At 48.1% G+C, this 26,717-nt stretch overlaps 1 protein-coding gene across 1 annotated transcript in view; it reads right to left on the bottom strand.

Moving 5' to 3' along the window:
- The window catches only part of Gtf2i (general transcription factor IIi), an 85,175-nt gene that overhangs the window by 11,117 nt on the left and 47,341 nt on the right, over nt 1-26,717 (bottom strand). The window contains exons 12-21 of the mRNA XM_051161349.1: nt 25,584-25,646; nt 19,139-19,252; nt 18,247-18,312; nt 16,130-16,313; nt 12,690-12,748; nt 11,400-11,471; nt 6,217-6,400; nt 5,314-5,372; nt 3,387-3,458; nt 2,206-2,389 (exon numbers count right to left, since the gene is read on the bottom strand). Coding sequence (XP_051017306.1) covers nt 2,206-2,389; nt 3,387-3,458; nt 5,314-5,372; nt 6,217-6,400; nt 11,400-11,471; nt 12,690-12,748; nt 16,130-16,313; nt 18,247-18,312; nt 19,139-19,252; nt 25,584-25,646 — 1,057 coding nt within the window. The remainder of the gene's footprint in view (nt 1-2,205; nt 2,390-3,386; nt 3,459-5,313; nt 5,373-6,216; nt 6,401-11,399; nt 11,472-12,689; nt 12,749-16,129; nt 16,314-18,246; nt 18,313-19,138; nt 19,253-25,583; nt 25,647-26,717) is intronic.

Genomic DNA, 26,717 nt, shown 5'->3' with positions numbered 1-26,717 from the left:
GTGGGGGCGCAGCTCAAGAGCTTTCAGAGGGAAAGACTATCAGTAAGTGGCCTACACGTCATTCTTGGGCTATCTTGGCAAAGAATGTGGCTGCTTTTTGCCCTTGTCCTAAGAGCCTGCCTGAACTTAAATTGAAGAGCTTTGGACGAATGGCATTAGCAGAGGCGAATTCTAGACACCCTAGTCTTGGCTGAGTCATGTGGTCATTAGAAATCACTCTTAGGCCGCTCATGATGAAAAGGAGCAAGCTGGACAAAGAAACCAAAATGCACAATTTGAGGAGAAAAGGGCACCACAAGTGTAAGGGGACTAAGCCCTGTCCTGAGGAGCTGAAAAGCTTCAAGAAAAGCCGAGCGCTAAATGGAATAAAGGGAGTGGTGACCCCAGGGCAAGACCCCACCCACCTAAGCGTCCAACTTGTGAGAAGGAACTAAAGAAAAGCTTAAGTAAGCAGTGAAGAAAATCCTCAACAGAGAGCTGTTGGTGAAAATGTAATAGAAGGCCGGGCGTGGTGGCGCATGCCTTTAATCCCAGTTCCAGCCCCAGCAAGCAGAATCTGGCAGCTTTAGCCACACAGTTCTGGAGTGGGAGAAAGGAGTTTGGGAATCTGCCATGTCAGAAATCCCGTGCTTAGGCTGCATGCTGTGACCTTCAAGGTGCTGACCTTCACCGCAGGAGGGCTTGTGTTCTAGGCTACCCTTGGACTAGTTACCTTTGAAAGAAGTAGGGAAGTCCCAACTCGGAACCACCCAGAGGATCAAGGAAGTTCTTACAGGGAACTACTCAGAGAACTAGGAAGTTCTTGCAGGGAGCGATTCAGGCTACTGTATTCTTGCCTGGGGGCTATGGAGAGTGGGATTAGAATAGATCCTATTGATCTCTATATGGTCTTACTAGTTTGCATTACAGGAGAGTCTTGATCAGAAATTTCTAGACTGGACTCGTTATTTCTTGCATCTCTGTGCCCTACTTTCAATCCCCACTCCCTGAACCCTGATTCGATTTGCCCCACGGGCCAGGACACATCAGGAACCTCCCTCCATGACTAGGGAAAGCCCTGCAGGGAGGCCCAGAGAGGACTGCCCTAGAGACAGACCCCAAGGGTGGAGATGCCAGAGCTGTGGGACACCTGCCCACTAGCCTGAGAGAGAAGCATGCTGCAGCCCACAAGGCAGGAAGGAGTTAGTTAGGGAGCTGCAGAGAGCTCTGGCCTCTGACATGGAGATGCAGAGTCTGGAGGTTGCCCAGCTCGTCCTTGGTACTATTTTGCTCCACTATTTCCTCTCTGTGCTCGCCTTCCTCCCTTTTGGAACAATAATGTCTATCCTGTGCCACTGTATGTAGGAAGTAAGTGATCTGTTTTTTTATTTTACGGGAGGTCTCAGAAGAAGCTTTGAACTTTGGAGTTTGAAATAGTGTTGGGTCTGTGAGAAGCTATGGGGACTTGTGAAGTTGGACTAGTTGCTTATTGCATTATGATACAGCTGGAAGCCTATGGGGATGAGAGACTGGGATGTGGTGGTTTAAACAATGAGCTCATCATATATTATTATAAACACTCACCATGAGTGAATTAGTCACCAAGGAGTGACCCTATTGGTAGAAGGGTGTTACCAGGGGGAGTGAGTGGGGGTAGGGGTGTGGTTGTTGAGGTTTCAAAAGTTCACACTAGGTCCACTGCTTGTGCATCAGGACGTAGAGCTCAGCTACACCTCCAGCAAGCGTGCTTGCCACCGTGCTCCCCACCATGACGACAATGGACTAAACTTCTCAAACTGTAAGCCAGCCCCAGTTAGAAGCTTTCTTCTATTAGAGTTGCCGTGGTCATGGTGTCTCTTCACAATAATAAACTAGTGACTGAGACAGCCATCTCTCCAGCTGCCGTAACTCCTAGACCAATCCCTCTAACCACTGAATAGTAAGTAACTGGGAAGATAGTAGACAGCTTGGGCGTTAGCTGGAGCACGTGCTCAGTGGTGCAGTGACTGCCGAAGAATAAGAGTCTACCAGTGAGGAGGTAGGACATGGCTCAGTAAGAGAACCTTGGCCTAGGATCCCCAGTCCGACAAAGCTCAGTGTTCAGAACCTACACCATGACAGGAGCTTGCAGGGATGACATAGAAGTCTAGCTGAGAACAAAAGACTTGCGGGGCGGCAGCCCGGCTAGGACCATGGCAAAAGGCTGTGGGGGCAAAGACAACTTACTTTTTAACAACAAACTTGATCTTATTGCTCCCTCGGACAATCCTCTCAAGGCGGGGAATCCCAAACCAGGTGGGGCTTCGGAAGGGGATCCCTTCAGGGAGCCCTTCTACATACAGAAACTCCGGATTCGACTCGAACACGGGGTACGGCACCTTCACTGCCTCTGTGAGGCCGAGAGCTTGAGCTGAAAGGCAAAGAGAAGCTAGCTCGTGGGCGCAGACCTTCACACAGGCGCTCCTGGTTTGAACCTGCTTCCTTACAATCAAACCACACAGCCACTCACTATTAAAATCTAACTTAGTACAATGAATGTGGAAGATGATGATGATGATGATAATAATAATAATCATAATTAATAATAATGCTGCCAGCACTGGAGAGATAACTAAGAAATTAAGAGCACTTGCTGTTCTTGTAGAGGACCTGGGATTCAGTTCTCAGCACCCACATGGTGGTTCACAACCACCCATGACTCCAGTTCCAGGCACCTGATGCCCTCTTCTGACCGCCACAGGCATAAGGCACACATGTGCTGCACATGCATACATGTAGATGAAAAACATAAAATATTTTAAAAACTCTAGAATCTTTTTAAAAAGTAAAATAAACTATACCATTATACTTTTAGAAACCAGTGATTTGGTTTGGTTTTGGTTTTTCGAGATAGGGTTTCTCTGTGTAGCCTTGGCTGTCCTGGACTCAATTTGTTGACCAGGCTAGCTTCCAACTCAGTGATCCACCTGCCTCTGTCTCCCAAGTGCTGGGATTAAAGGTGTACATCACCACCCCCGGCTCTGTTTTGTGTTTTAGGGCAGGCTCTTGGTGTATGTAGCCCAGGCTGGCCTCAAACTTATCAAAGTGATATCAATCCTCCTGCCTCAGCCCCTCAAGAGTTAGGATTACAGGCATGAGTCACCAAACACAGAAACTACAAACAGTACTTTAAAAGTGCACAGTGACCCTAAGGTGCTCCCCAATTCCTCCCTCTCACCCCCACTGTGACACAGGAGAAAACAGAAGCAGAGAGACCAAATGGCTCGGTTTAAGGAGAGGGCTGAGTAGCAGAAGTTAGTTAAGGCTTGCTTTCTGGCATGCTCCCTATTACGCTCTGAACTTCCAAGATGCATGCAGAACACGGCCATTGCCTGTAAACTAAGGAACAGCCACTCCGTCCCACTCACCAAACTTCAGATTAAAGATCTCTTCCACTTGCTTGCGGAGCTTGGTGATCCGGACATTCCAATCTTCTTTGACTGGAAAGAAGCAAAGTCGAGTGTAATTAACAATGCTCTGTCCAGGAGAGACGTCTGCCTGCCAGTGCCTGACGCTGTGGACTCTTCCTCCAGGTAGGACATGCCTGCCGCTACCCTGAAGCCAAGGCAGCTGTCATGGCTGCTCCAGTCACTTCTCTACTGGGTTGGCCACAGGCACCTGCAAGCGAAGACCACAGAGCGTGCCAGGAGGTTCCACACTGAACTGTGGCTAACAACTAGGTGGGCTAGGGGAGAGCCTCCATTACATAAGTCTAGCATCTGAGGAGTACCAGAAGTCTGCAGTGAGCATAGGATACATAGAGTCCCTGTCTCAAACAAAAACACAAAAACATCAGATAAGGAATTTTTGGGGTTTTTTGAGACAGGGTTTCTGTGTAGCCCTGAATGTTCTGGACTCATTTATGTAGAGATCCAGCTGCCTCTACCTCCCAAGTGCTGCGATTAAAGGTGATACCCCACCAAGTCTGGCATAAGACAACTTTCTCATGAACTGGTTGCTGTGGAACTGGTAAGCGCTCACACTGCCAGAAGGATGTGCTGCTGCGATATAATAGCCTCATGCTCAGAGGATAAGCAGGGACCTGCATCCCTTCACAAGGTCCAGGGGCCATCAGAGAAGTGAGGTGCAAAAATATAAGAGCTGGAGGGAGGGACAAACTGTTACTGAGGCTGGCTCTGCAGCACGGTATGGCTTTTGCCATCTCAGTCAGAGCAGCTGTGATCACTATGTGGGCCTCTAACAAGATCAGGCTAGGAACTCCCTGAAGGGGGAGAGGGAGCAGCCTCCCCTGCGATTCCTGCCTGGTGCCCTACCTGTAGACGGCCCAGCAAGTGCACGGATGTTGAAGACGGCTGCAGAGGGGACCTGGATGATGCAGCTGCCTGAATCACCCGTACCCCTCATCCATGATCTCGTAAGTAACCCAACAAACCTGTGTTTTATATATATATATGTGTGTGTGTACACACACACACACACACACACACACACACACACACACACACACACACACACGAGTGCAGAAATCCAGAGGTCAGAAGAGGGCATCAGACCCCCTGGAGCTGGAGTTATAGACAGCTGAGATGCCTGACATGGGTACTGGGAACCAAACTCTAGTCTTGTGGAAGAGCCACACGTGGCCTGAAGCACTGCGCCACGTCTCCCTCTGCGGCTTATTGGGCTTTCTTACCAGTGTGCGAGCTTAGAGTTAACGAGGGCTACAGGAACAAAGACTAAAGTCGGAGGGAGTGGACTCACAGAGAATGAACTGGCCAGACACGGCACCTGGGCAGGTGGAATGTAACTAGCTAGAATCAAAACTCCCTTGGTGGTGCACGCCTTTAATCCCAGCACCCGGGCAGAGGCAAGCAGATCGCTGAGTTCGAGGCCAGCCTGCTCTACAGAGCCAGTTCCAGGACAGCCGTGGCTACACAGAGAAACCCTGTCTTGGAAATTCAAAACCAAAACAAACAAGAAAAGACTATTTGGGAACAGAATTCCCTCATGGAGGAGTTCTACAGAAAAATGTTAACTTCCGCTGAGCCAATGACACAGGTCTTTCCCTTCAGCTGTTTCAGAAACTGAGGCAAGGCGTCCCGGGCCCACTGCTAGCCGCTGCTACAAAGTGCGTTCTAGGCTCCTCTGAGCAACTTGGGGGGTCTACCTCAAAATGACAAGGAAGGAGTGCCAGGGACACACTCAGTGGCCCGAGCTCTTGCCAACTCGAGGCACTGGGCTCAGTTCCCACTAATATGGAAAAAAGATTTTCAAAGATATTTCATTATTTAAATAAAAGGAAGGAGGACGGGCAGGAGGGCTCCTGGGTGACTATACCTGGAGTATTCGTCCGTGGCTGAGTCACTTCAGTCGCACTGTGAGTCAGAAGTTCGGGTCTGTGAAAGCATTGTTGGCATTAGTGGTCAGAGCAGTTAGGAGCAGTGTCAAGGCCGCCCACAGAGCTGTCAATCACTTGCTAGTGTGCCCCACTCTTCCTTCTTGTACAGGGAAACAAACCATTTTGGCGGTGGTTCTGAGAACAGCAGATTTGGTGGATTGTTGGGTCTCTGCACAAATAACTGTGCCAGCCACTTTCTCTTCCAAACCTACTCCACCTGCCACCTCGTGTCCTACAGGGACTGGATACCTGAACCGCCTCTGGGCAAGTAGCTCTCAATCCTGACAAACACCCAAGTCACAAGGCAGAGGGAAGCCAGCTTTCTGAGTCCGCTCCCTACACACGCCACCCACCCACAGCACATCCTTCCGAATGCAGCCACTGCAGCCATGGACCACACGTGCACACAACCACGTAGCAGAGAGCACAGGCAACTCTGCTTCAGGGCCCTTTAAACATACACTGTTGGGTGCCACCTGTGGGGTACCCCATGCCTCACACTGTGAGAGCGCAGGCACACATCACGGCTTCCTGCCTTCCGTGCGGCCCCCGCTATGGAATATCCTTCTCCAGGGCACACACACCTCCCTGTGTCAAATGCTCTCACTTCACTGCCCTGGCACTAGCGCTAGGCTCACAGGTCAGAGCCATGCTCGGGCCCCACGTTGTACATGTCAGTACTATCCCAGAAAAACCATTGCTCGATAAGTTCATGTAATGAAACGCTGCATTTACAGTGTACAAAGGAGGGGCCACTCAGGGGGAAAAGACCCATCCTCATCAAACAGGTCTTGAATCAGGAAAAGACCCTTTGAAGACTGTTTCACAGACAGTGACCTTACCGTTTGATAACAAACTTAATCCGGTTGCCCACTTGGATGATTTTTTCCAGCCGTGGGATGCCATACCACGAAGGGCTGCGGAAAGGGATGTTCTCCGGAAGTCCTTCCACATAGAGGTCATTGGGATGTGCCTCAAATTTTTGGTATGGTACAGCCTTGGCTTCAGTGCTCCCCAACGCTTCAGCTGGAGAAAATGAGAGCAAGCCAGGAGACTCGTGGTGATACACTAGGAACACCCCCAGATGCAAAGCTTCAAACACAAGAGCCAGCCATGGGGAGGAGCCTACAATCCCAGCACTCAGGAGGCTGAGGTAGGGGATGTGGAGGTCCCGCCTGGGCAGAGTGGTGGGGGTGGTGGGGATGGTGGGGAGGGTTTAAATGCATTTACTAATCTCTAGTCTGAAACTACATCCAAACAGCTTTAAAAAGAAATATTCCAGGCCAGGCGTGGTAGTGCACGCCTTTAATCCCAGCACTCGGGAGGGAGAGGCAGGTGGATCACTGTGAGTTCGAGGCCAGCCTGATCTACAAAGTGAGTCCAGGCCAGTCAAGGCTACCAGAGAAACCCTGTCTCAAAAAAAAAAAAAAAAAAAAAAGAAAAAGAAAAAAGAAAAAGAAAAGAAAAGAAAAAGAAATATTCCAGCCAGTGTGGTGGCACATGCCTTTAATCCCAGCACTCAGGAGGCAGAGGCAGGTAGATCTCTGTGAGTTCAAGGCCAGCCTGGTCTATGGAGAGAGTCCAGGACGTTTAGGGCTACACAGAGAAACCCTGCCTTGAAAAAGAAAGAAAGAAAGATTCCAATGACTGGTACCAAGCCAGCAGACAGATGGCCCCTGGATCCTGTAGGTGACCTCTGCATATTCTGCAAGCTCTAGGGATCCCCGCTGCTGAGACTACAAGGGCAACACCATGTGCATGGTTCTGGAGAACAACCGTAGGGCCTCACGCTTCAACAGTGAGCTAGCTCCCCAAGCCACATGGTCATCCCTCCTATTAGCAACAACTGAAGGGCTCCAATGTGTTTGAGAAACCATACACAAGTGCATCACCATCACAGCAGCATAAGGAAATTAACTGAGAGGAACAGAAAATGGCCACGGCTCAGGTCCAAACCTGTTTTACCTATTAAATAAGACAGACTAGACCTAATTTTAACACGCCTTCTAGGAAATAGAATAATGTTTGAATTGACAATAGTTGAGAAAAAAGGTGAAGGCTGGGTACAGTGGCAAAGGCCTTAATCCCAGCACTAAGAAGGCAGAGGCAGAGGCAGGGAGATTGCTGGAGTCTGAGGCCAGCCTGGGCTACACAGTGAGACCTGTCTCAATAGGAGGAAAAAGGAGCAAAGGGCAAGGACACTGCCTACTGGTCAACTAGGGCTCCAATTATCTTGTGTATCCCTCCAGTCCCCACCTGCCTAGTCTGCAACCTTCTCCAAGCCACGATCAGCAAGTCCTGCCCATAACCAGTGCTCTCAAGACGGGTCTGGGCCGGGCCTCCCCTCCTGAGCTGCCTGCACTGTAGGAAGGAGGGTACAGGTGCCAGTTACAGGCAGTAGATTCTGGTGAAAGTAGAGCAAACGCCTGGGTGATTTTGGCGAGATCACCTCAGAAACCTTACAAAGGCCACCAATAGCTGCTGATTTCTCACCAGCTATCAAACAGCCACACTTCTAGATCCACCAAAATGCTAGCCCAGTAAAGTTCTTCTTTAGGATGATGGTCACTGGGAATAAAATTCTGGGTTTTATGTATGAAAAGCAAGCAGTCTACCACATTCCTAAACCTCTTAATTTATTTTCTCTCTTCTTGGTGATGGTGGTGATGAGGATCCATACCTTTAATGCCAGCACTTGGGAGGCAGAGGCAGGCAGAGCGAGGCCAGCCTGGTCTACAGAAAGAGTTCCAGGACAGCCAGGGCTACACAGAAACCCTGTCTCAAAACACAAACCAAATGTTTTCTAAAATTATTTTGTAGTATTGGGGATCAAACCCAGGACTTCAGGCATGCCAAGCAAGCACCTTACAAAGAGCCAGATCCCAGGCCCCGGCTCTTCCTCAGCTACACTTGAAAAAGCGACCTATCTTCCACAGGCTGCTTCTGCTTTCCTCCCACTTCCTGCCTCTGCCACTTCTTCTTGGGTGACAATAGCAGCCAACAGTGATACTCTTGGAGCGCAAGACACTCAGAAGCACATGTCATTCCTACACACCAATCAGGATGACACAACAGCGACATCCCCAACAATAAACAACGGCCATCACCAGATCGAGGTTGCTCAGCTAGGGAAGTACTGGCTGGGTTCTTTCCTGCCCCCGGGCTGATTAGCATACTGGGAGGACAGGCAGGCTCAAACCCTGACATGTCTGGGGAGATAGCTACTTCCCACTTTGCCACTATCCCAGTGTAGTAAACAAGAAAAGAAAGAAAAGTTGATTTGTTCCTGACACAGGGAAGAGTGAGGAACAAGAAGCACTTGGGGGCTAGCGAGATGGCTCAGCAGGTGAGTACGCTGGCTGCCTTTGCAGAGGACCTGGTTAGGCTCCCAGTGCCCATACGGCTGCTAACAACCACTTGTGCTCCGGTTTCCAGGAGATCCAAAAGCCTCTTCTGGCCTCCGTGGACCCCAGACATTCCAGTGGGAAACAGAAATGAACAGAAACATGTGTAGACTGGACACCTTTACAGAGAACTTTTTTAAAAAAAGGCACTATAATGTTAAGAAACCAAAAACATTAAGTGTCCAAATATCTAAGACTCAAAGCAAAACATGGTGGCTTTGCTTTAAGCCTTTAGTTTAAGGTCGGCTTGGTTACACAGCAAATTCCAGGCTGGCAAAGATTACACGCCGCCCTAAACCAATAAAAACAAACAAACAAAAACCAAAACAACCTCCTGAAACAGGGAACCTGATGACACCTGTAGGAGGTGCTGGCCGAGTGTGCACAAAGCCCTGGAGTCTGTTCTCTCAGCATCACACAAACCCAGCACTGCCAATTGCGTCTCTAATCTCAGCACTCAGAGGCAGAGGCAGGGAGAATCACTGTGAGTCTGTGGCCAGGCTGGGCTACATACCATCTGCAGAGTGAGACTTGGTCAAAACAACAAAGCCAATAATAAACACATAGCAAACCCCATGAAACCCAAAACAGGCTTGTGGTGGCCCTAGGAGGCCAGTGGACAGACGCGTGTCCTGGCCCTAATGTGTGTCTTATGTCACAGCAACAAATGACATTGGACCCAAAAGAAAACTCAACCCAAATGGTCAAAGGCCTACACTGTGTAAATGAACTTCATGAAGCAATTATTTAGGGCTGGGGTGTGGCTCACAGTGGAGGACTTGCCCAACACCTGCCAGTACGAGGTAGAGCATTTGCCTAGGGTGTGCAAGGCTCACTCCATTCCAACACAAAACAAAACCACAAGGGTTGAATCTGTTGTCTTCTGTATGGTTTTTTTTTTTTTTTTGGTTTTTCGAGACAGGGTTTCTCTGTGTAGCCTTGGCCATCCTGGACTCACTTTGTAGACCAGGCTGGCCTCGAACTCACAGCGATTCGCCTGCCTCTGCCTCTGCCTCTAGAGTGCTGGGATTAAAGGCGTGCGCCACCACGCGCGGCTGGTTTTAGAACTTCTTATATCAGGGTGCAGTGGTGCACGCCTGTAATCCCAGCACTCAGGAGACAGAGGCAGGAGGATCTATCTGTGTGAGTTCGAGGCCAGCCTGGTGTACAAAGCGAGTCCAGGACAACCAAGGCTACACAGTGAAACTCCATCTTGAAAAACCAAAACAATAACAAAAAACTTCTTATATTTTTAACTAAAAGCAACAGGAAATACATTAGGTTAAGCTAAATCATATCATCTCATTCCTAAACCAAAACAAAAAAACAAACAAAAACTCCATCTGGGGCTGGAAAGATGGGTCAGCAGTTCAGTGAGAGCTTGCTGCTCTTCCAGGGAACCTGGGTTCAGATTAGGTGGCTATGACTGCCTATAACTCCAGTCCTAGGAGACCTAACACCCTGCTCTGGCTTCTGTGGGCACCAGCACATATGTGGAACCCACTCACACATAGACACACAAACTCATATATGTAATTTTTAAAAAATTGCTTGTGATATTTAGTTTAGAGGAATGTGGGACTCGGTGGTTAATGTCTCAGTCTGATATTTCCGGACAGCCAGAGCTCGGTCTATAAGGTGGACTCCCTTTCTCAGCAAGGTTCTCTCTTCCCCTGATCTGGGGAACCCTAGATCCCCTAAGGAGCATCACATAGCTCTCAGGGAAGATAACAGGCCTGGCCCTTTCCTGATAGAACCTGTTCAGCAAGCACCTGGGGATTCCTGGAAATACCCTTTAATCACATCTGGGAGTTCTTCCCCTACCCATAGGATAATTAAGTACTGTGTTTTCCTTCTTGTGATAGGAGCCCATGCTACTGCATGTAAATGAGGTACTGTACCACTGCAGGTAAATCAAGTATCCTGGCACCCCCAGCCCCAGTGAATCAGGCACCTTCACCTTCAAACCCCTCCCCACTGCACAAGGTTTATAATCCCTGATTCATGAAAATAAAGGCTGGCTGGCTTGCTGTCGCCATTCCTCCAATCCACCATGACTGTCAGAGATTCTGTTTATTCTAGGGAAGAATTGCCGCTGGATGCCTGGGGCTTGACTGCCAGTTAAAGCAGTCAAGGCAGCGATGGTGGAGCAGCCTTGGCAGCTGCTGAAGCCTGCTCCATTGCAACAAGATGGGTGCTGACCGCTGGTGAAGGCCCGGCCCAGCCTATGTCTCACGGGACCTGCCTTCCGGTGCATTCTCCTGCATCCTCTGCCATGCTTAGCACAGCAGCTTAACTAACCTGTAACACCATGGTATAGTCACAGGCCTTTGGAAGACCCAAGTTTCCACTGTCGCCTAATACCGGCAATTTCATTTTAAAAGAGCTAAGCTGTAACACCCAGTGGAACTCATTTCCCTCAACCCCGGTGAGACCTCGTGCCCTGGCCTAATGCACAGGCCTCACCCTAAAGCACTCTAGCTGTTCCCAAAGAAATGGGACCTTTGATCTTGAGGTCCATCTGCTGTTGTCCAGATGCAATCAGCGCCTGGACCAGCCCTCCAGATGTGGGAGGCAGGCCACCCACCAGACACTGAACAAAAGGGGAAAAACATACTTACCAAATTTCTTGCAGAAAAGCTGGTCAACCATCTTCCTCAATTTGGTGATCCGAGCATACCACTCTTCCTTTACTGTGAGGAAACAAGCAAGAGTGTTACCAGTTTTAGCAGATTTTACTTACTTAGGTTGTTAACCGTTATGAGAATACATTGTTAATTATCCCCCCCTTTGTTTGACAGACGTTATCTCTAAAACTTCAGGAAAAACTTATTATTCTACACCAGGCAACTCCTGCTCTACCCAGAGGAACACAAAACAAACTACGATCTCTTTCTACGTCCTGAATTAGATAGAACTAATGAGAAATCAGCCAACTGACAAATGCAGGCTTTACGATAAGCTTGTTAGTTCATTTATTTCTGTAACAGTATCACATTAGCCCTGGCTGGACCATCAGCCTGATACTTCCCATGCACTGGGATGGCAAGAGCCACCTCCACACCCACTCCAGGCCAGTTAGAATACAACTGGCAGATCTTCCCAAAAATGTAGGACCTATTTGGCCAACTATGTGTCACAGCTTCTGTTGACTTGACACAAAACCAGGAATACCCAGGAAGAGGGAATCTTGTTTTGTTTTATAGATTTATTTATTTATTATCATGTATATAGTGCCCTGCCTGCATGTACACCTGCAGGCCAGAAGAGGGCAGCAGATCACATTACAGATGGTTGTGAGCCACACTGTGGTTGCTGGGAATTGAACTCAGGTCCTCTGGAAGAACAACTAGTGCTCTTAACCACTGAGCCATCTCTCCGGCCCAGGATGAGGAACATTTCCATCACACTGGCCTGTGGGACCTTGTGGGGCATTTTCTTGCCTACTGACTGATGTGGGAAGGCCCAGCCCACTGTGGGTGGTGCCATCCCCGGACAAGTGTTAAAGGGTAGCTGAGCAAGGCAAGAGAAGCCAGAGGGCAGCATCCCTTCACAGCCTCTGCTTCCAGCTCCTGCCTGGGCTTCCCTTGTGCTGGACGACAGCCCACAAGTCAGATAAGCTCTCTTCCCCAAGTTGGTTCTGTCAGTGTTTATCACAGCAGCAGAGACGCTTTGGAGCTCTGGCTTTGGAGCATGATGCACCCATCTATCTGTGGTTACTACAGAACATGTGTCTGTCGCTCCTCTCCGGAGCACTAGAACTCTGGAGTGCATGCTCTGTAATGACTCCCACTTGCTGGTCAAAGGCTTCTTTCTTTATGAGGACAGCAGCCTGAAGAGGAGGCTGCACTGCCCTGAGTGGTCACAACTCCGCAGTCAGAGCAGTGTACACTTGGAGGCTGGAGACCCACCTCCTGATGCTGGCTTATCAAGCTGCAAATCTTCCCGTGTTGAGTTCAGAAGCTCGTGCCTAAAGGGAAAGAACTGAATGGTGAGTACTTGCCAGGCGGCAGCTAGCAAGAAGGCAAACACAGCACACACACAGTCCCCACCCGTCAAGGCTGACAGCATGCCAGCACACCTACACCAAACGACAGCACCTTAACTGTCTCAGAAGACGCTTTATGGAACTGGTACCCTCGGTGAAAAGATGTCTCTGCTACAGATATTGTTTTTAAATGTTATGGTAATTTAATCCTTTAACTCTATATTGTACTCAAAACTATGTTTCTAGCTGGGCATTTAAATGCCGGTGGTGCATGCATTTAATCCCAGCACTCAGGGAGGCAAAGGCAGGGGGATCACTGTGAGTTCGAAGCCAGCCTGGTCTACAAAATCAATCTAGGACAGCCAGGGCTACACAGAGAAACTCTGTCTTGAAAAACCAACACCAAAAAAAAAAAAAAAAAAAAGTTTCTCAAAGGTCTATATGAACTTGTTTTTGTTGTTCTTTGTTTTTAAAGGTCTCTACATAACAGCATTTGTATGTGCAGGGCAAGAGGCAGGGTCATATTTTTCTCAATAACCAGATAACCCATAGAACACATAAACCCTAAATCACACACCCTGTGGACCTCTCTGCTGGAGCGGAGGGTGGAGGACTATTCCAACACTCTTGACACATCAGGAGGTGAGGGAGGCTAGGACAGGGGACACAACTCTTAACATATGGGCTGTGATGTAAAGCGCTTGCTAAGTTCTGTAAGGCCACTTTTGGACAGGTAGAGCAGTTAAGGTTTTCATGGACACTTAGGACAGCTACATCCTGTGAACTGTGACCCTGTCATTCACACAGGCTAGGATGTTTGAAAGCAAAGACTCCATTTCTTTTTTCAATCTTGTAACAATTATTACAAACTAAGTATTACATTTACTTCATGCTTTTTTGAGACAGGGTCTCCCTATGTAGCCCTGGCTGATCTGGAACTCACTATGTAGACCAGGATGGCCTCAAACTATAAAGCTCCTCCTGTCTCTGCCTCCTGAGTGGTGAGAGTAAAGGCCATGCTACAACAACATGACATTCCTTTCCATGTCCTGGCACACGTATATTCAGACCTATTTACTAGACTGACAGTCTTCTGGCCTTTTCATTTTATTTTACCTCATTGCTTTTAAAATTTTTACTTATATTTATTTCACATAGATTGGTGTTTTGCCTGCATGTCTGTGTGAGGGTGTCAGATCTCCTAGAACTGGAATTACAAATAACAGTGATCTGCCATGTGGTTGCTGGGAATTGAACCCAGGTCCTCTGGAAGAGCAGTGCTTCTAAACTGCTGAGTCCTCTTTCCAGCCCCTGGCCCTCTCAGTTTAGATGCATGTTTGCCACTTTATTTTACAGATTATCTTCCACCTAGGCCTTCACAGATCTAAGAGGTTTGCTCTGTCTTCATTTGCCACGATCACTTTACAAATGCCCTCCTACATCTTTAAGCTTTATGCTGTAATCTTACTCAAGCCATATGGAGGTGGGGTCACCAAGATGGCTAAAGCACATACTGTCAAGCATGACAACCTGAGTCTGACCCACAGAACGCACCTAGTGGAAAGAACAGATTCCTAACACTCTCTGACTTCCACCCGTACATGCAGATGTGCACAAGCATGCATATATACAATAATAAACGTAAAAAAGTTAAAAACAAAAACCAAATACATATGGACTGTGTGGGTGGCCGCCATGTTAAGAAGGGCATGGACTGTGTGGGTGGCTGCCATGTTAAGAAGGGCATGGGCTGTGTGGGTGGCTGCCATGTTAAGAAGGGCATGGGCTGTGTGGGTGGCTGCCATGTTAAGAAGGGCATGGACTGTGTGGGTGGCTGCCATGTTAAGAAGGGCATGGACTGTGTGGGTGGCTGCCATGTTAAGAAGGGCATGGACTGTGTGGGTGGCTGCCATGTTAAGAAGGGCATGGGCTGTGTGGGTGGCTGCCATGTTAAGAAGGGCATGGGCTGTGTGGGTGGCTGCCATGTTAAGAAGGGCATGGACTGTGTGGGTGGCTGCCATGTTAAGAAGGGCATGGACTGTGTGGGTGGCCGCCATGTTAAGAAGGGCATGGGCTGTGTGGGTGGCTGCCATGTTAAGAAGGGCATGGACTGTGTGGGTGGCTGCCATGTTAAGAAGGGCATGGACTGTGTGGGTGGCCGCCATGTTAAGAAGGGCATATTATATTAGCACCGCCCCGACTGACAGCTGCACTTGGTTAGGGAATAGCGAAGGCTGTCGTCTTTGCTATGCTTTTCTTTTTCTTTTTTCTTTTTATTAAGAATAGTGTTTTGTCTGCAGGCCAGAAGAGGGCATCAGATCTCACTCTAGATGGTTGTGAGCCACCATGTGGTTGCTGGGAATTGAACTCAGGACCTCTGGAAGAGTAGGCAGTGCTCTTAACCTGAGCCATCTCTCCAGCCCCTTGCTAAACTTTTCAAACAGTGTGGGGGATGGCCAACATTTGCTTTATTTTCCTTTTCATTCCTCCTTTCAAGCTGTGCTTATTTTAATTTTCCAATCTGTTGTTCACAGGCTTTCAGTTTTCCAGATTTAAAAGCTGTGGTTCTCAACCTTCCTAATGTTGTGACCCTTTAATACAGTTTCTCATGTTGTGTGGTGACCACCAATCATAAAATTACTTTTGTTGCTACTTCCTAACTGTAAATTTGCTACTGTTATCAATCATAATGTAACTATTTTGGAAGCAGAGGTTTGCCACAGGTTGAGAACCACTGCCTAAAAGCAACACACAGATGCTGTGGCTACTTTCCTTAGTGTGAAAGTCAGGAAGGAAAGCGATGATTGCAGGCCTACCCAGTGGGCAGGATTGAAAAGCCAACCCCGGCCCGACCTAAGCACACTTTGTACATTCACAGTACAAGACGGAAGAATGGCTGCTGTGGGGTGGCTCAGCACAGCCCTTTCCCACAACCAAAAGACCAGGGCTCAGATCCTCAGCACTCAACACATGTCAGGGAGGCGATGTGACTGCCTGTAATTCCAGTCACAGATGGCAGAGACAACCACTAGAGCAACATAGGCCAGACAGACCAGCTGAGAGAGCCCATCTCAAAAGAATAAGGTGGAGGAGTGAGCCACCATATTAACCTCCAGGCCTACAAATACACCAGCGCACACACATGCATGTATGTGTCAGAAAAGAACACATACCACACATACAAACACAGGAACAAAGAAAAAGTACAAGATAAGGAGAAACAAACACTTAAGCTTTCAAATACAGCCTGTGGTTAATAAGTATTTGTCATCATTAAAAACAAACAGGAAAACAAAAACAAAAAGCAAAACAAAACAGAGAAGCGCCCCCCGCCCCCCCGCCAAGTGCACACGCGCATCTTACTTCTTAATGACGAAGCGGATGCGCTCCTTGGCCAGCAGTATCCTCTCCAGGCGGGGAATGCCGTACGTCGACGGCCTTCTGAAAGGGATCCCTTCGGGAAGCCCTTCCACATAAAGATCTTCAACATGGGACTGGAAAAGAGGGTATGGGATCGTCACCGGACCTTTGGCTTTTATAGCTTGAGCTTTAGGATGAAAAGAGAAAGGGACATCATTACAAGACAAGGCTCTGAGCAAACGCCACGACAGAGTGACAAGCAATTCCCAATGCTGCTGTCCCCATAAGGCTGTGGCAGCCAAAGCCACAGCGGTCAGGATGTATATTATAAAAATGCAGCTGCCTCGTGTTCAGAACCTAAGCACTTATCATCCACCACTGAACCTGTAAAATGACTTCTTTTTTTGGTTTTGGTTTTTCAAGGTTTCTCTTGTAGTCCTTGGCTGTCCTGGACTCTCTCTGTAGACCAGGCTGGGCTCGAACTCACAGAGATGCACCTGCCTCTGCCTCCTGAGTGCTGGGATTTCAGGCGTGCGCCACCGGGCCCGGTGTAAAATGACTTCTCATTAGTGACAGAGTGGAAGACATCTCGACCTGCATTACCTGTGCTAACAGCTCTTTATCTGCCCCAGGGTAAAACAGCACAGCAGTCATAGGCCATGTCCTCCAGGCTGCGGACACCGAGTCCCCACCAACCAGCGTCACCACTAGCCAGTGTTCCACGGACAAATGTTTGCATTAAAGCTTCAAGCATGTCAACATGTCGGTGGCCGGGCTGGACACATTGCTAAACCCTCCAACCCAAACACCAGTCTATACAGCACAGTGAGAACTCATCTTTCGGGGCCAATTACTACTGAGGTTGCTTTCAACTTATGAAGCACAAAGACTGCTACGACAATTTCACAGCACTTGGCACACAATTATTTTCTTATATATACATAACAATCTTGGTGGCCTGATGGTGATTCCACCCCTTGGGGAGCCAGAGGCAGGGGGATCTCTGTGAGTTCCGTGTCAGCCTGCTCTACATGGTGAGACAGTGCCTCAAGCAAACAAAACAGTCCAATAAATTAGTCTCAGCTGGAGCCTTGGTTTTTCATTGCTGAGGAGCAGAGGGTCAGGAAGTCGGTGTCATACTAAACTACGTCAGCTCAGAACGGTGATGACTGAGACTAGAAGGCACAGGGAACAGGGAGCATCCTGTCAGGACCGCGCTCCCCCCGGATCTTCAGGATACACCTTCAGTCCTCATGCCCACTCAGAAGACGAGGCTCCCTGGCCTAGCCATGCCCTGCCGGCTGTATCTCCCACTTCTACACGGGCTGTGTCTGTCTTTCCTGCTTTGAAATGGGTCGCTCAGAAGCTCCAGCTAAGGCCCAGACACAAGAAGAGGAGCACACTGAGGGAATCTTAAGGAATGAAAAGATGCAACATCTGAGAAGTGGGTTTTACTGTAACTCTAGACTTCCATTCAAGTTCTCAACCATCCTTAGAAATACATGTTGGGGGCTGAAGACATGGCTCAGGGGTTAAGAGCACTTGTTGCTCTCACAGAGGTTCAGTTCCCAGTATGCACCGCAGCTCACAACCATCTCCACACCAGGCGCATAGGTGGTATAGAACATTCAATGCACCCAAAAAACTGGTGCATTTAAAAAATATTTATTTTTTAAATGTTTCCAAGAGCTAAGATCAACAAAATGTAAATCTGTGGGTATACACCTGAGGCAGGCGTGGTAGCGCACGCCTTTAATCCCACCACTCGGGAGGCAGAGGGAAGTGGGTGTCTGTGAACTGGATGCCAGGCTCGTCTTCAGAGCTACATAGTGAGACTCTGTCTCCAAGAAAAGAGAAAAAGAAAGAATGAAAGAAAGAGCGAGCACACAGTGGTATGCACACGTGCATTTGTGTGTGTGTGTGTGTGTGTGTGTGTGTGTGTGTGTGTGTGTGTGTGTGTGTGTACGTGCTTTGCTTCCACTTAACGGTACCGTGGAAACTAAGTTTCAAGCATGCTCTATACTTGGAAGGGACAGATGTGTGAGGAAGGCCCAGCTCACTGGCACACCCGCCTGGCTAACCTGAATGATGACCTCAAAGGACGACTGGTGTAGACATACCATATTTTCTTTCGAACAACTCTTCAACTTGTTTCCGTAGGTCAGTGATGCGCGCGTTCCATTTCTCTGAAAATGAGGGGCAGGTGTTTTCAGTACCAGGGCAGTTTGGCATTGCGGCCTCTCTATAGCAGACAGCCCGTCTATCAGCCCGCCTCAGTCTGTCCTTTTCATCCCTTCCCAAGGGTCTGTCCTTTTTCTGTGGTTCTTGGGAGCAGTTAGAGATAGAGGGACATTTTACACTTATTTTTGGAACAGTCCAAAGCCTGCCTCTTTGTAGCTTTTAAACTTCTGAAAGACAGGAGGTCAGAAAAGGCCAGTCCAACTAAGCACTGCAAAGCAGCAATGGAGAGAGAGAGACAGGCCCACCCGGCCCCCGGAACACCCCCTGAAGCGTGTTAGCTGTGGAAATAAATACAAGGCTTTATTGGGAGGTAGCTGCAACTTCCACATGATGCTGAAAAAAATTAAGCACCCTTACATACACACGAACCCCAGTTAGAGCCAGTAGATACAACAAAAACAACGTGAGAGGTTCAGATACCCTTTTCAAGTTTGGGGTGAGCAAGGTAGAGCATTGGCCTAAATAACAGCCCCAGATCTATCCCATCATGAACCACAAAACTAATTCACCCAAAGACTTCACTCAGTCCCTTAGCAGAACACACTGGCAACTGGAGTTACAATTCAAGTGGGCAACAGAGCAAAACTGAAAACAAGAAGGGGACAAGTTCGCAAATGTGGGTTTGGGTCCCTTGAAGCATAACAGGGCACCAAGTGGCTGACCCAATGCCGCCGGCTCCCTGCTGCTTACAGGCTTCACACAGATCCACCGCCTCCTCCATTATGGCCAGCCAGTGCCCGCCCCTCAGCCCTCCTCCCAGCAGCTACTTACCAAAGTTGAATTCCCTCACTTTGCGCTTGCCAGCGTTGGTGGGCTCCGGGACTGGCGGAGGCGGGGGCGGCTCACTGCTCTTTGGCCTCTTGGTGGGTGGAGAGTAATCGTCATCTTGAGAAAGAAAACCTTCATTACTGCAGGAACCAGCAGCTGGGAGTGCCAACAGTGCAGGGGCAAGGACAACTCTGGGTACTCAGGAGAACTGCACCGGGCCTGGCCTCGTCCCCTCTGACCAGGCTCCCCCTTCTCCCCTTCTCTAAAATCTTCTGTGATTGGAGTGGAGTTCGATTTCACGTATTTTGAGAAAAAAAAGTTTTACTGGTGGCAGCTATTTCCACCATTGACAATACAAGTGTTAATAGAAAAAGAAGATGAAGGTGACTAGGACAGGCTTACGTAGGATTCCAATGGCCTTAAACAGGGGCAGGGGAAACTACGTCAAATATTGCAATCGGTTTCTGTTAATTTAGGAAATTTGGTTTTTTGAGTCTTTTTGTTTTGTTTTGTTTTGTTTGGGTTTTTTGTTTGTTTTTTTGAGACAGAGTCTGTGTAGCCTTGGCTGTCCTGGACTCACTTTGTAGACCAGGCTGGCCTCAAACTCACAGTGATCCGCCTGCTTCTGCCTCCCAAGTGCAGGATTAAAGGCGTGCGCCACCATGCCCAGCTGGAAATTTGTTTTTAATTTACTGTTTTTGTTGGGGCTCGACTCCCTGGCATTGGCTCTCCCACTAAGGCATATATCAGCATTTTGTTGTTGTTGTTACTTGACAGAGTGGCTCTGAACTTATGATCCTCCTGCCTCAGCTTCCTAAGTGCCAGGACTATAGCAAGCACCACCAAGCTGGCTCTGTGAACATTCTCAATAGCACAAAGTTTCCAGAAAGAAGGGACCAGAGATGTTGACTCCCTCAACACAGGGCCATGTACAATGTGGGCAGGATGGGCCACAGGGCACACATAGATCAGCACACTTGTGAGGCCCACGTTTATTTCAACGGCACAGCGGGGACCTCCAAGTGAAATCCAATCTTTCAACACACAGAAAAGTAAAGCTGAGGGCGCCTGGCCCAAGTAAGAACAGCCACCACCACATTCTGGAGAAGGTCACGACCCACGCCCAAACTATCAGTTGCAGCACCACCTGCAAATATGGCTCACAAAATCATTAAAGATTTAGTGTAAGCTGTCAGGTGTGGTGGCACGCACCTTTGGCCCTAGCCCTTAGGAGGCAGAGACAGGCGAATCTCTCTATTCCAGGCCAGACAGAGTTACACAGTAAGACTCTGTCTTATAAAGATAAAAAGAAAAAAAGTGGGTAAACAAGAAGATCAGAAATTCAAGGTTCATAGTCAGCTACACTCCAAGTCCAAGGCCAGCCTGGGATAGCACTGACCTTACCTCAAAAATCAACCAATAAGTATGGGATAGAAATAATTCCGATTTATGGACAATGGCTACCAGAGACAACCATTCAAATACAAGAGAATAATAAGCCAGTTGTCTTAAGGCCTTAATTGTTACTCTCAAACAGACCTTTTAAAAAAGCTGAGCAGCTGAAGGCAGACATGGCACACAAGCCTGTGATCTCAGCACTTGACAGAGGAGGGCAAGTTGAGGCCAGTCTGGGCTTCCAGGAAGAGGGAGGAAACCAGGTGCCATGGCACACACTTGTAATCCCAGGACAGGGACAGACTCATCACAAATTCAAGGTAGGCTACAGAGTGAGTTCAAGGCCATCTTGGGATGCAGGAGACACTTTCTCATTTTTAAAAAAAGAAACAAAGAGAGGCCAGACAGTGGCTCAGAGATTCAACCCTGTAAAACAGCTGGATACCGAGTGCTCAGATTGAAGCCGACTTTGGGTTTAACTCTGTCTACCAGGCCTCTCAAGAGATGGTGTGGCTCAAACTGAGGCTGAGGGAAAACAGCCAGGCAGATCTTCTTCTATATCAACAGGCCACTTCTTAAGCTGTACGTAGTAGCTCACACCTTTAATCCCAGCCCTTGCTAGGCAGAGGGAGGCAGTCTCTCTGAGTTCAAGGCCAGCATAGTCAACATAGTGAGTTCCAGGACACTCACAGCTATGCAGAAAGACCTTGCCTAAAAAACACAAAGAACAAAACCCATCTCACTACTTAAGTCAGTCAAATTCATTTAAGACTATGCAACAGCCAGGCATGGTGGCAGCGCCTATAATCCTAGCACTCGGGAGGCAGAGACAGGAGGATCACTGTGAGTTCTGGAACAGCCACAGCTACACAGAGAAATCCTGTCTTGGGAGGGAGGGAGGGAGAGAGGGAGGGAGAGAGAGAGGGAGGGAGGGTGAGGGAGAGGAAGGGAGGGGGAGGGGGGAGAGGAATGCAAGACATACTGGTGTATATTTTATGAAGATAGTCTAATTGGACATGACTATAAAAAGGCCTAGGTCAGTATTTAATAAAATTGGCTTAGCAAAACCCCTCTCTCCTGTGAGAAATGAAGGTTCAGCAGCAGCAGCAGCAAATACAACGCTGGGGCCGGTGGCAGGGCCCGGTGGTGAGGCAGCTGCTCACAAAGCACCTAGCCAGGCTGCTAGTGGGGTGGGTCCCAGCTATAACTTGTCCTTTTGCACTGGTTCCTCACTGGTTATGCACGAACTGCGTAAAGCACTCCACACGCCAGCTTAGCCAAGTATCAGTGGCTTCGAGCTCCCTGCCCAATGCAGTTCCAGGATCACTGCAAGCTCTCCACGGGCTTCCCCCTGCAGCCTCAAGGTGAAGGGTGGGAGCTGCTCCTGCTTCCGGCTGAGCATTCTACTGGACAGAAGCATCGCCAGGCACGTGTAAGGCTCTTCTATTTGTGGCATGACTACATGAGCACTTGCCCTCTTGGGGGTGTCCACTACCTGCTGCAGCCAATGCCCTGAGCGCTAATCTCAGGCACGCAAGAAGCCATCCTGACATCTACCTACTGCCAATCCTAAGCGCTGGCAACACCACAGCGCTGAAGAACACTATCCAAGCTCACTCGGCTCTCGGCTGTTTGGTAGCACACTCAGCTCTGCAGTAATGTGTGGCAGTGCGCAGTGGGCGACCGGACAGACCATAAGCATGCAGAAATATTTGTGTGGGCTTAAGGAAACAAGAACGACACATTCCCAGAGAGCCCGCCCATGAAAACACAACAGGAATCAGAAAACAAATCTAAAGCAACTTCAAGAAAACAATGAAACAAAGTCAAGTTCAGGGACTGGGCTGCAGCTCATGAATGTGTGCAAATGGCTCTGTGTGCTCAAGCGGTTTGGGAGCAGGGCCCTTAAAGACACTGCGTGATAAGGAACTGGTGTTTCAAAAACAGTCTATTAGCTAAAATAACTCTCACAAAAGCAAGAAAAAAACATACCAAGATTGACTGGCTACTTGTGGTGCGTGCGTGTGTGTGCGTGTGTCCGTCCGTCCATCCGTCCACAGGACCTGTTTGGTGGTAGTCATCGCGTAGCAATGCCCCTCCCTTTGTGCCCTGAGTGCTGAGTATGTACCACAAACGCCCTACATCTTTGTACTCATCAAAGGAAGCGGCGGTTCAACCTAACCCCAACTGTGAGCTCCATGTTCACTGCTCGGTCAGTCAGGCTGCTCCAAAGCTTCCCAGACCCAGGTCCCTCATGTCAGCTGTGAGCTGCGAATGGCTGCCTCTAGCCACACAAGGACAGCCACAAACAAGAGCCCAGAAACTTGCCCTGATGCCTTATTCTTTTCTATAAAGGATATGGGAAGTGTGGAAAGATGTGACTGGGGAAACACTTGTCCCCAGGTGGCAGTGGTGATCGTTTTTCACAAACGTTTCTTCAAAATAGAAGCACAGCTCTAAAGAAAACCAAGTCTCTTCTCTGGCCATGCTTTTCCCTTTTTAAACAAGGGTTTATTATTTTTATTTCATGTGCACAGATGTTTGGGTTCACGAGTGTACGTGTACCACATGCTTGCCTGGTGCCCTTGAACTCCCAAGGAGGATGCTGGGTTGGAACTGAAGATACAGAAAGAAGATTGTTACGGGCGTCCTCTGCAGGAGCATCAAGTGCTCGTAACTCCTGAGTCATCTCTGTAGCTCATGCTTTTCCTTTTAAAATGGTTTCATTCATGATAGGCAGAGATTTTTCTTGTCACTAAATATAGTACCACATTAGGGCCTTTTCCATCTCTTCAGTTTGTTTGCCTGTGCAATTTTAGTGCTGTAAGACAGGAGTTACTTCGTAAACGACAATCTTAACACAGTCACTACACCAATGTGGTGCTGGGCGTGGTAGCGCACACCTTTAATCCCAGCACTCAGGAGGCAGAGGCCAGTGGACCTATGGGAGTTTGAGGCCAGCCCGCTCTACATTTTCAAGTTTCAGGACATCCAGAGCTACATAAAGACCTTATCTCAAAAAAAGAAAAGGGAAGAAACAAAGCCAGGCAGTGGCAGCACATGACTTTAGTCCCAGCACTTGGGAGGCAGAGGTGGATCTCTGAGTTTGAGGCTAACCTGGTATACACAGTGAGTTCCTTGACAGCCAGGGCCACACAGAGAAACCCTGTTTTGAAAAGCTTGAAAAAACACAAGCCGAAAAACCCAAAACCCAACTTGGTTCTTCATCTTATCCAAAGTTTTATTTCTGTAATTCAAAGAAGCACTTACTCTACTCATTTCTATATAAAAGACAAAGTTGATTTACATGCTTATAATTTTCTAGAAGTTAATTAGGGGTTTTCAATTTAAGAGTTTATAATGTCTTCATTCATTCACTGTATGTGTTTAGAGAAGAGTCCAGGTTTCCCATCAATAGGCCCTGGAGAGCAGGAGTTGGCTCTCTCCTACTGTCTAGGTCCTGGGGACTGAACTCAGGTCCTCAGGCTTGGTGACAGGTGCCTTGACCAGCTGAGCCACCTGGCCAGCCCCCTTTTTTCCCCTCGCCAGCCCTTAACAGGTTTTTAACTTAAGGTGACAAAATTTCAATTCTTTAATTCACTACAAAGATTTCAAAATAGCTTTCAGGTTAATAAAATTATGTTAATGAAAAAGACACATCTATGTGTTAAGTTACTGAAATTGACACATGACAAATGGAAAGATTTATTCTTTTCGGGTAAAAGCCATCAACCCCAACTTGCATCTTCAGTATAATGGAGACACAACAGGACAGGTTACGGAGAGAGACAGAGAGGAGACAGAGCACACCCAAGCTCCCAAACCAAGAAAGGTTATGCTGTGGTTAGGAAAAAAAAAGAGCTGCCAAATGTGTGGTATTTGGGGATTTGGGGGTGGGCTGAGCTTTGAGACAAAAATTTGTGTTTTAATGCATCTGTACATTTGCAATGACACAGATACACGCGTACACACTTGTATATAAATCACCTATCAACAATGTACTGCCACCGTCCTCAGATGATGGGGCAGAGCAGGCGAGAATGTCAGAGCCCAGCTTCCTGTGCTGTTCAGGAACGCAGTCTGCGGAGGGGGCTCTTAGAGAGGAGTGCTGGAGAGGGAAGAAAAACCTGAATGGCAGTACCCGCCTTTAATGCCAACTTGAGACAGAGGCAGGCAGATCCTGAGAGTTTAAGGTCAGGCTGGTCTACAAAACAGTTCCAGGACAGCCAAGACCTCCATAGTAAGACCCTACTCTAGAAAAAATAGAAGAAAAATAAAAATATTAAAGGCACACGCCTTTAGCCTCAGCACTCAGGAGGCAGAGCAAACAGATCTCTGTTTGCCTGGTCTACATAGTATGTTTCAGGCCAGCCAGAGCTACACAGGGAAAGCCTGTCTCAAAACAAAAAAATAAAATAAAATAAAATACAATTAGAGCTAAAGCAACTTGGCCATTGGAGATTATTTTAAATTTTATTTGTAATCACTGTTTCCAAACATTTTCAAAAGACAAATAGTATATTATCCATTTAGGAGTATTTGGAGTTGGGGGAGGGCTTGTTTGCTTTAAAAGTTACTGATTCACCAAGTGTGATGGCATTTGCCCATAGTCTCAGCTACTTGGGAAACTGAGGCAGGAGGACTGCAGAAGCCTAAGAGTTTGAGGCCAGCCTTGGCAGCCTTCTCCTCCCCTCTTCAGATACCAGGGGCTCCAGCTTTTCTTAATTTCTTCTCTCATAACCCAAAAGCTCCCGGAATCTGCCTCTGGGAGCGGATCTAAGTCTGGATATGGGGTTTTTGTTAGTTTTTTTTTTTTCCCCGCTTCTTAATTATCACTGCACAGTTTGGTCTACCACTGGGCAGGTCTCATTTAATTTGCACAGCTTGAATCTGTCATCCGGTACTCCCAGAGCAACTGGGGAGCCCTGCTGGGGCGTGGGCTGCTCTGTCCCCAGCTTCCTTAGAATGAATGGAGATGCATACTTGGTGTGACTGTGACACAGATGCTCGTGACCAGAAGTGAACTTTTGGAGTCAAGGCTTAAGTAACTAACCTTCAATAGTCACCTCAACTTCAGGGTCCTCACTTGTTTCTGAAGGGACATGTTGAGTAGAATCTTGAAAAAAATAAAATTCTAAAATGACATTCATTATTCAGCATGTTCCGTGTGCTCCAACACTTACTGTCTGGTACTCCAAAAGAAGCCTACAATAAAATGCAACTGGCATTTGAATTCATTTCATGTTCATTAAAAATATTTGACCCTTGATTATAACTAGGGATAAAAGAAAACGAAATGTAGGAAAACGCTGGAAAATGTTAAGATAATATACCAAGTTACCTGCTTCAGTGGACTCAAGAGCCCCGTGTTCCTGGAGGTAAGCGGGTACAGCAAACTCAACCTGTTTCCTTGCTAACTGGAGGGGCACATAAAGGCATGTTTGCTTTCTAGTCTGGGTACTACGGCCTCTCACCTTCCAGGAATCCTAGGAGTGGTCTATACTGGTAAAGGAAACCTCAACCACCTTTTTGCAAAGACAACCTTCATATCAAGAGAGAGCCAGTACCACATGCATGCATGACTACAGCTGCCTCGCTCTGCAGGAGTCTCTGACTGAGATTTGTGCTGCTACACAGAACGGAACACACACACAGAGGGATACGTTAGTGCCGGAAGCGCGGGGAGTTTTCATTAGCTCTTTCACTTTGCCACAGATGGTGTCTGCTGCTGTTAGTACAGGAATAAGGAGCAGAAGCCAAGCGTACCTAGCTGCCAACGTGGAACACATCAACAAGAATTCCATCAGAAATACGTCTCCCCAGACCTCATGTGTGCTGATAAGACTTGTGAAACCGAGTAGTGGTCAAAGAGCTGGATGAACCATGCGGCTCCCATGCAGAGGCCTTATGGTAGCAGCACCGCCCACCCCGACCTAAGACCTGCCACAGAGGACCATCAGATTACCTCCCAAACCCACCAGGGCGCTCACCTATGAAGAACATCATTAAGTTAGCACAAGTATTCCTTTTTCTGTTTTATTGTTTTGAGACAGGGTTTCACTATGTAGCCCAGGCTGGCCTGGAACTCACCATGTAGCCCAGGTTGGCCTCAAACTCATGAGTGATCCTCCTGTCTCAGCCTCCCAAGTGCTGGGATAACAGGTGTGCGCTACCACACCCGGCTAGA

This window comes from Acomys russatus, chromosome 19 (assembly GCF_903995435.1).
Source record: "Acomys russatus chromosome 19, mAcoRus1.1, whole genome shotgun sequence".
Classification (NCBI taxonomy): domain Eukaryota; kingdom Metazoa; phylum Chordata; class Mammalia; order Rodentia; family Muridae; genus Acomys; species Acomys russatus.
The sequence above is the reverse complement of the archived record's forward strand: the minus strand, read 5'-3'. Positions and strand labels throughout refer to the sequence as shown.